We start from the raw sequence: 10784 nt of genomic DNA, 5'->3' as shown, positions 1-10784 counted from the left end.
AACACGAACAAAATATCCATTTTTAAACTGAAAATGAAGAAAAAAGAGAATAATGGATTGTTAAAAAAAATAGCAGTGTGTTCATTTTCAAACTCAAATATTTACAGTATAAACAAAGTTGTTTACAGATTTAGCTTATCTTTTGATCACTGAACTAATATTTATGTATAACCTTTATTTCTGATAACGGCTTTACATCTGTGTGGTGTGGAACTAACATCTGACACCTGCAAACATATTCCAGCCCAAGCTGACTGGACTACATTCCACAGTTCTTCTGCATTCTTGGGTTTTACATCAAAAACAGCATTTTTGATGTCACTCCACAAATTCTCAATCGGATTGAGATCTGAGGATTGGGCTGGCCACTTCATAACATCAACGTTGCCCGCTTGCTGGTGTGTTTGGGGTCATTGTCCTGTGGAAACACCCATTTCAAGGGCATTTCTTCTTTAGCATGAGGCAACATGACCTCTTCCAGTATTTTTGATATATTCAAACTGGTCCATGGTATGTGATAAATGGGTCTGACTCCAAAGTATGAGAAACATCCCCAAACCTTGATGCTTGCACCTCCATGTTTTACAGTCTTCACAGTGTACTGTGGCTTGAATTCAGTGTTTATGGGTCATCTCACAAACTGTCTGTGGCCTTTAGACCCAATAAGAACAATCTTGCTCTCATCTGTCCATAGAATGTCGCACCACTTCTCTTTAGGCCAGTCACTGTGTTCTTTGGCAAGCTGTAACCTTTTCAACACGTCTTTTTTTTCAGCAATGGTACTTTACGAGGGTTTCTTGCAAATAGTTTGGCTTCACATAGGCGTCTTCTAGTTGTTGCAGTACTCACAGGTAACGAAGATCTTCTTTGATTTCCCTGGAGCTGATCATTGGATGCTTCTTTGCCATATTTGTTATTCTGTAATCTACGTGGATGATAGTATTTCTTTTCCTACCATGTGTTTCAGGTTTTGTTGGCCATTTTAAAGCACTTGAGATCATATTAGCTGAGCAGCCAATTATTTTCTGCACTTCTTTATGTTTTCCCCTCTCCAATCAACTTCTTGATTAAGGTTCTTTCTCACCCATTTTACTCACCAAGCAAGGGCTAAAACTACCAGGTACGGCATTTGCTGACCTCCTTTAAATAAAGGCCATAATTGACACCAGTTTCTTCATAGAATGAATGACCTCACTAATTGAACTCCACACTGCTATTAATTTGAACATGCCCCTTTCATTAAATGAATCAATTACACCCAATTAGCAGTGTGCATGTCATGACTGTTGATTCTGTTGGTTGTCCATTACTCGGCTACACTTAGTCATACATTTTTTCCCCATGTTGTATTATCTTTTCTGCCAAAATCAGTAATTAAATACATTAGTGATGTTAGACTGCTATTATTTTGCACATAAGTGTGTGTGTGTGTGCGCGCGCACACACTACTGCTCTGATTTTAACGTATCTAAATGTAAACGAGTTTTTAGAGTTATGGTTTAAAAATACCATTGTAGAATTTGCCATTAACACTGACAAGTGTGAAATATTGGCTCCTGCACAACGGTGTACGACAGCTGACCAGAGAAAACCCGTTTATTCGTTTATTCTCCCAGTCAGGAGAGGGCGCGCTGACAGTGAGCGCTTACGTCAACAACGTTCTCCGGCCTAGAAGAAGAACTTCCCGAGTGCGTTGCTTCGAGGGACGTCTGGTGGAAGAGTGGTAGTATAACAGGCAAGTACACTGTTTTTATTTTGATTTTATTTTTGAAGATACAGTCTAGATGAAACTGTAGGTCAGACTCAGCCGTTTTCGTTAAATACATGGATATAGTCAGTAAAAGCCTTTTAAAGCGTACCCTTTACTTAATGTGCAAAATACCGAACGCAGTAAAACGCATAGCCAAGATTAGCAAAGCTCGAGCTGTTGTTTGACCCGATGGATGTTTATCCACAATTTTGCACAAAACATTTAAAAACAACATTTAAAAACAACACTTAAAACAAACATTTGAACAAGCATTATCATGCCTAAATTAGGATCCCGTTGGTACTTGGTGCTATATTGGGATGTGGGCAAGCTAGCTTTAGTGTGTTGTTTGCCACCCTCGGTTCTGTCAGATGGCTAACTAGCTTAGCTTATTTTAGCTTAGCTTAGCTTATCTTACATACATACGAGTGTGAAACATGACCAAGCTGGCGTTTGCAGAAAAAGTTTTTGTAGCTCGAAAATGGGTAGCTAACATTAGCTAGCTTAACGTAGCTAGCTACTAACTTTGTTTACGACCTGATTTATAATGCGCACATTTTAGCTAGCTAGAGCTTGGTATATTGGATTAAGGCCATCTAGATAGCTAGCAAGCTATCGTTAATCAGTAATCAGCGCCCACAATGTTTTAATTTGGGATGTGAAGTATAAATTTGGCCTCCAGGAGCCTCCACTTGTTTAATTGCTAACACTGAAAGCCTGTGAGGACTGGCATATTTGGAAAAGCAGGTAATTTACATTATCTGCTTACAAGTAATCAAACACTTGTGTGGTCTAAGTAAATTTAGCTAACTGGAGTTAAGAACACAGTGCTGTGACTTTCAGATAGAGCAAATTAAAAAAAAACGTACAATGGTGCAAAATGAGGCTGAGTGAGTTTAACGTTTTGTACTTGCATTACTATGTTTGATACAACATACGATCATTGTACGACCCACTGATATTGTTTACCTAGAACAGTGGGCATTAAATCAGATTTCACTGTGTACAAGTCTTACATTTACAGAGAAATTTTAACGAACACCCCATGTAATGATTTTGTCCTCATACTGCAGGTGCTGGTGTCATTGCTGCTGTTGTGTGTGGGTGTGTGTGTGTGTGTGTGTGTGTGTGGGAGTGAGGGAGAGCAAGCGAGAGAGGACTTGGCAGACCCTGCAGAGATGGAGCAGTGTGCGTGTGTGGAGCGTGAGCTGGAGAAAGTGCTGCACCGGTTTGTGACGTATGGACACCAGTCGGAGGAGCGGCTGGACGAGCTTCTGCACAGTGTCTGTGAGCTGCGCAGCCGTGTGGTAACTTTTGGTAAGCACAGGTCCTGGGGATGAAGGGGGTGGGATCGAAGTGTTTTGTAATGACCCATCAGCTGGTGTGGTGTGGGAGGGGATTTTATTTGTTGATGTCTGACATGCCATGAATTTCACCAAGAACATAGTAGTATACTTCTCATGGAATAAACATCCTGCCCAGAAGAACCAAAAGACAGAAAGTGGGAGAATGGGTGTGGTGGGTTGTTTGTTGTTGTTGTTTTGTGTGTGTTTGGAGGCAGTACACCCTGCTTGATAGAATCAGAGAAGAGAGTCATGTCTTTTGGTATTATCTTGGACTGCTTGCCCACACAAAAGCTTGCTGGTGTTTATTTGACTGGCTGTATATTGTGTGGCTGATTTTCATGTAGTTGTTTAAATGGCAGGGCATGAATGTACTCTAGTGAAGTATGTTTGTGGCCCCCAACCCCACAGGTGTGCAAGATGCTGACTTGTCTGCGCTCTCTCAGACAATGGCGCAGTGCTGTAAAGAAATCAAAGAAACTGTGCAGATTCTCGCCTCCCGTCACAAAGACATCCATGGCAGTGTGTCCAAAGTGGGCAAAGCTATCGACCGAGTGAGTACCGTATGTATACACACACGCGCATGCACGCTCACACACCCCACTTTGATATCCAGTCTCGTGCTTAATGCAGGTCAATGCGAAGTGTGTAACTGCTTGTTCTGTCCTGCAGAACTTTGATGCGGAGGTGAGTGCTGTGGTAGCAGAGACTGTGTGGGACTCTCCCGAGAAACAGAGGAACCTGAGCGAGACAATCGTGGAGCATCTGTATCGCCAGGGTATGCTGAGTGTAGCTGAAGACCTCTGTCAGGTGTGGCTCCATTAATGACCTCTAGGCAGGATGTATTAGCCCGTGTCCATGCTGCGTAAACTGCTAGTACTTTACTTTCATTATGAAATCAATCCATTCTAGGCCAGTGGATTTCCAACTGTACTTAGAATGCTCCACTGTGTGTGTGTGTGTGTGTGTGTGTGTGTGTGTGTGTGTGTGTGTATAAGTGTGTAATTCCCCCTGCTTTAACTGTAGTGGGGAAAATGTTGGATAATTGTTTTGTTTGGCTTTCAGCTATGAGGTTTGCGGTAGTGGTTTAATGTTGTCTAGCACCTTTTGTCTCGGTGCTAATGGATCTGTGTGCCTGCCCTTTCTTCAGGAGTCCGGCGTGGTCATAGACATGAGCATGAAGCAGCCATTTCTGGAGCTTAACCGCATTCTAGAGGCTTTACGCATGCAAGACCTCAGGCCAGCACTAGAGTATGTAGGACTCATCTTGTTCTATCACTTTTTTTTGTTCTTGTTGTATAAAGTATTGAAGATTGCCTTAAAGTAGTGGGCCTGTGATGGTAATGATGCACTACGTGTGGCCTTTCTCTAGGTGGGCGGTCACCAACAGGCAGAGGCTGCTGGATCTGAACAGTAGCCTGGAATTCAAACTCCACAGACTCTACTTCATCAGCCTGCTCAACGGCGGCGTGGACAACCAGCTGGAAGCACTGCACTATGCTCGCCACTTCCAGCCCTTTGCTGCCCAGCACCAGAGAGGTGGGCCCTGGGGACAAGCATCTTGGGATGGGCATTATGCCCAGGGCAGAGCCTCTGGGAACAGCTCAGGGTGGTGGAGGGGGAGGGGGGCGTTGTGTAGGCGCGATGCACCTCATCCGAACAATCTTTGTGTGGCTCAGCATCTGTAGCCCTGAAAGTGTTTCTCTTACTCATGTGGCAGACATCCAGGTGCTGATGGGCAGTCTGGTGTATTTACGGAATGGCATTGAGAACTCACCCTACCGCAGTTTGCTGGAGACCAACCAGTGGGCTGAGATCTGCAGCATCTTTACACGTGACGCCTGCGCCCTGCTGGGCCTGTCTGTGGAGTCGCCACTCAGTGTCAGGTCAGTCGTCCCTTCATCTACCTGTTGTCTTCCATCCACCTTTCAGTATATCGTCCATCTGACCGGTGACTGAGGTTGTAAGGTTGCCGAGTTCGATGGTGCTGTGTCTGGGAAGCACCTTAACGCCCCTTAGAAATTATGTTCTTTGTGAATCCAAACCATATTCACCTGATATCATGGAATTATCCCCAGTTCCCTTCTAGACTGTTGGAGCTGCCTACTGTCCTGTAGTGTCATTGCTGAGCTGTGCGTGTTTTTTCTCTCACGGCTCTGGGGGAATTTCTCACGCCGTGGCTTTAACAATGGCCAATGGTGTTCTTATGCACTTTGGGTAAAGCGGGGAACTTTATAGAAACAACGTCCAGCACATGCTTCATAAGTTATGATCATTTTTAGTTGGCTGAACCTCAGGTTCGGGATGAATTTTGTCTGTCACACGTTATTTGAAGTGAGTGTGAAGCAATGTCCCAATTAAGCACCCAAACAGGCCTTGTTGGATGCATTTGTGATATGTCTGACGCTTTGGTCACCCGTCTTGCAGTTTGAGCAGTGTCTCTAGCTGATTTCTTGATGGCAGCTGATTTCCCAGAATTCTTTGCTCAGCAACTTTGTGCCACCGCACATGGCAACAATAAAGTTTGATACAAATGTACCATGTCTTGTGGCCTGAGATCTGTTGAAGCAGAGGAAACACTAGACTGAACAGTGGTTTTGTCCTTCGGGATTTTGGAGTGGACTGTAAGGAACTGAAGGTGTACATTTTAGACTTGTATAACTCTTGACCTTTTTGATACATGTGTCAGTACTTAAATACAGCTGATAGTCTCTAGGCTGGTTTACCATGATTTAGTCTAGTCCTATACTAAAAATGGCTTTCACTGGAGAAGTCCAGTGTGCAGGTTTATTTGGTTCAAGACTGGACTCAAACTGCTTGCTGGTCATTGTAAGCTTCATATAAGAGATGCCCAGGAGGAGGAGTGAATTTGTTGGTGTGTTTAGCTATTTGTCTGTGTTTGTATGTGCTTATTTTTGTTCTCTCCTAGTTTTGCATCAGGCTGCATGGCTCTGCCTGTACTCATGAACATTAAACAGGTGATTGAACAAAGACAGTGCAGTGGTGTCTGGACACACAAGGACGAGCTGCCTGTAAGTCGATCTCTCTCTCGATCTCAAAAGCACACAACACTCCCTGTCTCTCTGAGGTGATTCAAGATGGGTCACTAGCACTGTAACAGACAAGATTTTACCATCTGAACTAGTTTCAACCTTCTGGTCTGTTGTAAACTGTGGGCGGTTCCACACATTCCTCCCTGTTGTAGCTACATACCTTTCAAAATAGCTTTACTGTATAGTGTGTCAAGATGAAGAATAACTTAATAGTAAAACCGGCAGTTAAGGTGTGTACCACAGTGAGTAAGATGGTTTTAAATAAAGAAACCTTTTGTACTGTATTGTGGTGGGTTTTTGTTTTGTTTTTTTTCCCTTTCATGTAATTCACCTAAGCTTCCCCTTCTACACACCTGGTTTAACTTAAGTGGAAGACACTGCATTTACAGCCTTTGCCAGAGTGGCTTACAGAGCTGTGTTGTACTTTCCTTGGAGTGTCTCCACCTGCTAGTACAACTAGGCCAGAGTCTGAAGGCAGTTGACGAGCCCTTATAAAACCCACTCTGTCTGACCTTTCTGGCTATGTTCATTCACGCCTACTCTGGTGTGAGGTTCCCTCTGAAGTAAAGTGCCGTGTGCTGGAGGCTGCATGCATGAATGCTTCTGCACATTTAAAGGTTTGTCTTGGTGCTCTCCCGCACAGCCTTCATTAAACAGCAATGCAACCCCTCAGGTTGTTTGGGTTTTATTTTCTCTCTCTCAACTAAACCTGGAACAGATTCCTGACCGCAGCAGGGACGTGAAACGTGCAAAGCAAGCACAGTGCCGTGGGAGACTAATGATGTCCTTTCTTGCGTTAAAATGGCGTTTATTTTTCTATCTTTTGGGGGGGGGGGGTGAATGTTTGAGCCGTCTGCAACAACTCGGTTATGCTTGACTGTATGTAAGGAGTTCCACTGACTTTCTTTAAAATGAGATTCACTCTTCATCTGCTTCTGACCATGAACCTTGATTAGTGTGTTAAATCTCCTCTATTCCCTGTCTCCAGTAGATTTTGGTTAAGAGCGCATCTGAGCCCCAGTCTTGGGGATGTTGTGTGGACGTGCTGATTGGTGTAAGGTGTGCTGGAGAATGTGGGAGACACACCTGTGCAGGATCAATAGGACCACCTGCTTAGCCTGCTCCTCCTAACGCAACAACCTTTTACACAGCCTTTGTGTGTGTGTGTGTGTGTGTGTGTGTGTGTGTGTGTGTGTGTGTGTGTGTGTGTGTGTGTGTGTGTGTGTGTGTGTGTGTGTGTCTGTGTCTGTCTGTAGATTGAGATAGACTTAGGCAAGAAGTGCTGGTATCACTCTGTGTTCGCCTGTCCCATCCTGAGACAGCAGACGTCTGAGAGTAACCCCCCAATGAAGCTCATCTGTGGGCACGTCATCTCCAGAGACGCCCTCAACAAGCTCACCAATGCTGGCAAGTACGTAGCCCCTACTTGTTTTAATGGCTCTTTATGCAATGAATGAATGTTTACAAATTATTTAAACATGAGCTATTGAATTCCTGCTTCACTGGCTGGTTGAAATATGCACTGATTTACGAGTGAATTGATGGTCCTTGATCGGTATTTGTATCTGTTTAAGACCTCTGGAGACATTCCTGCTGCCTTTGAACTCCTCCTACACATTTTACTTTTCATCCAGCGCAGTACAGCTTAGTTAAAGTCCTTCTGTTGAGGGGTGTAAATACCAGTGACCCTGTCCTCGATTGTCCTCCAGGCTCAAGTGCCCATACTGTCCGATGGAGCAGAACCCCTCGGATGCCAAGCAGATCTTCTTCTGATGGCCCTGAACAAGTCCGGCGATCGCAGGGGAGGCTGCTCGGCTGTCCGAGGCTCTTTGAGTGTCTGAGCTTGAGCGATCCATGCTGGCAGACTCGCCGGGGGCCTTCAGGGTCGGCTCTGACCTCGAACCTGCCCCGCAACACCATTTCCCCCCCCCCAGCCCCCGCACCATCCAAGCTTTTAGTTGGCAGAGGCCAGTGGTCATGACAACACACCTGTAAACGACATACCCGTAGAACTGAGTCAGTAAGTGTATGTTACAAGGACAGAACTTGAGGGATCCTTTATTCATGCACACTCATTTACGACAGACTTGTGGGCTTTTATAAATGGGTTGGTTTTTTTTCCCCTCCCCCCTTTTCCTCCTGTCCTCCTTAATTTTATTATATTTTCAGTTCTTCTACCCATGCCTCACCCCCTCCCCTTATGATTTACAGTGAGCTGTATGTGTGTGAACAGGTGTGACCTCTTGCATAGTTGCTTATTTCAAAATATTTATATGACTATATATAGAGGTGTTTTGCCTGTGTACATGACGGATGTGGCTTTTCAGCAAGTATAACCAGAGATGTATTGAGAATTGAGTAAGGCCATGAGGTATTTGGTATTGGAGGGGCTCAAATTTGAGTTCTCGTGCCTGATGTAAACAGGGTATTTATTGTAAAAGAATGATGCCGCCCTTCCTCATGGTGTTACAGTACTAGGGATGATGACAATAAATGTGATTGGACTGGAGGCATTTTGGTTAATGTTCCAGTGTGAAGAATCGTTGGAGATGTGAAGTTTAATTCCTTGAGCAGATTGTCTTGACCATTTGATCCCACGTTAACTGAATTCTCAAAGTACAAGCTATGTGTCTCTTTGTGTATATATTTAAGGAATATTTAAAAGAAAAAGATATACTGCTGTGAAATGTGACTGTTTGTTTAATTTCCCACCAGTAGTAATTTAAGTATATTCCAAGCAATGCTTGTTCTGCTCGTCACCATGGCATTTTAACTTCGTTAGCCCCACTTGCTCTTATCCCCATCACCTTCGGTTGATCTGTATTCTCCATGACCTCATTTTAAATCAGAATTCAAAATCCCCCGCTGCTGTGAGCTGGAGTAGTTCTTCAAGATCACTCGAGATTTATTTTAACCAGTTTCCCCACACCTAAACGAAACAAACCAAAACAAAACCTAGTTGTTTTCCGTCATTTAAAATGGTGCGTAAACTCAACCTTACCAAGCTTGTAGAGCTGACAGTACAGGCACACATGTCTTTAGATGTTCCACCAAAGGAGTAGTTGAAAAGCTTCACCTTTCACCCACTTTATTTAGCTTTTCTGCAAAGTTGCTCTCTCCTGAGCTGGAAGCAGGACATTGATATTGCTTAAATGATATTACTATTCAAAACATGTTCTGAATAAAAATAAAATGCACAGATTTTTTTTCTTTCTTTTTTTAAAAAAAAACACAAAAGGTTAATCAGTATGTAGCAGAGATGTCCATCTTCACTGGATGTGCAACTAATGTGTAGCTTTTTTTTTTTTTCCCCTCGGTAAATTACATTATTTGCTCCATGCTCTTAAACTTCAGTGATATTCTACTTTGCTAGTGGTACCCCTTTTGAAGTGTGGCCCAACTTGTTTTGTGTATGTGGAGACGTCTTGTAGTTTAAAAATGATGACCTCTTGGTGCCCCACGCCCCACCCCTGTAATGAATTTTTTTTTCTTCTGCACAGTAATGGGATGCAGAAGAAAGATCCATAAGATTCGTTACAGACGTGCAGCAAAGACATGGAGGCTGACTTTTTAAGGATATGTTTCTTTGAAAACCTTAATTTCTATTTGCAACCATCATCCTACCCTGTAACATGGCCCTCCAGTGTTGGTCTCACTCACCTTACAGGTGGACCTGCTCTCCAAGCCTCAGTGTGTTTGTGTGCTCTGGTGGTATTTGTGTTTTTCTTAAGTAGACAATCGTACGTTGCCTCCCTAAGCATTTGACAGGCCTTCTAGGCCACCAGGGCAGAGTCGGTGTGGGCAGATGGTGGCGGGGCTACTCACCCCCAACCTCAAAGGGCTGCAGTTCGATGTTTTATAAATTCATGGTTTAGCCATCGCCATGCTCCTCCATATCCGGTTCAGCGAAATGCCTTGATGCCCAAGCCGTTTCTGAGCCATGTATGCCAGGGCAGAGTTACAGATCAGCTCCTATAGTGGCTGGGGTGGGCCAAAATGCAATCATATCAAACCATAAAGAGCAGCTTTATTAGCATGTGGGACACCAAAAGAAGTTTTCTTAAGTGATTGCTACTAATCCTGCACGTCGGATGACCCGGGCCTCAAATGGTATAAGCGCTGTACAGACGCCACACTGTACACCATGTACTAATGTACTATTACACTAACTTGACCCAGCTCAGAAGGGGCTCATGGATGGGCCGACAAGCTGAATATAAGTGTGTGTTGGAGCAAGAGGAGCTGTGTTTTGTAGCAGTTGGACACAGCAGTGGATTTATAAACCTATGCGTGTACTGGCAGTGTGCTTTGTGACGCTGAAATGAAATTTCGGTCCAATGAAGGTTCCCATTTCTTGGTAAAAATGGATGTAGGATGTATAAAAATTAAGATAATTCATATGACATGTTACGGTGTCCTGCAACCCCCTGTAGGAACAAATTACAGTCAAATTGCCTGTCTGCTTTTGAATGTCATCAGGGAGTTGTCTTTAGGGTTTCTTGTTTGTTAATGGAATAATATAACAAATCTGCATTTCCTGCTATTTTAATGCAACTGTTGTAAATAATTATCTTGTCATTACAGTATGTTTATTATACTTGCATCTAAAATAAGTGAAATAAAAATGTTTATACACAA

General features: G+C 43.6%; 1 protein-coding gene across 2 annotated transcripts; it reads left to right on the top strand.

Moving 5' to 3' along the window:
• The first annotated feature begins 1597 nt into the window (after positions 1-1597).
• On the top strand, positions 1598-10784 carry rmnd5b (required for meiotic nuclear division 5 homolog B). Of its 2 annotated transcripts, none has more exons than XM_027023893.3 (10): positions 1598-1735; positions 2824-3067; positions 3505-3647; positions 3766-3903; positions 4244-4344; positions 4466-4632; positions 4814-4979; positions 6023-6125; positions 7403-7557; positions 7856-10784. In XM_027023893.3, the coding sequence occupies exons 2-10, from the start codon at positions 2929-2931 to the stop codon at positions 7917-7919; spliced, it is 1176 nt and encodes a 391-aa protein (XP_026879694.1). In that variant the 5' UTR covers positions 1598-1735; positions 2824-2928; the 3' UTR covers positions 7920-10784. The 2 variants fall into 2 exon arrangements, with proteins under 2 accessions (XP_026879694.1, XP_081568946.1); XM_081712820.1 differs by lacking the exon at positions 1598-1735 and adding an exon at positions 1763-2497.

This window comes from Electrophorus electricus, chromosome 4 (genome assembly GCF_041902795.1).
Source record: "Electrophorus electricus isolate QZ-2024a chromosome 4, ASM4190279v1, whole genome shotgun sequence".
Taxonomy (NCBI): domain Eukaryota; kingdom Metazoa; phylum Chordata; class Actinopteri; order Gymnotiformes; family Gymnotidae; genus Electrophorus; species Electrophorus electricus.
This window is presented reverse-complemented; position numbering and strand designations above follow the sequence as displayed.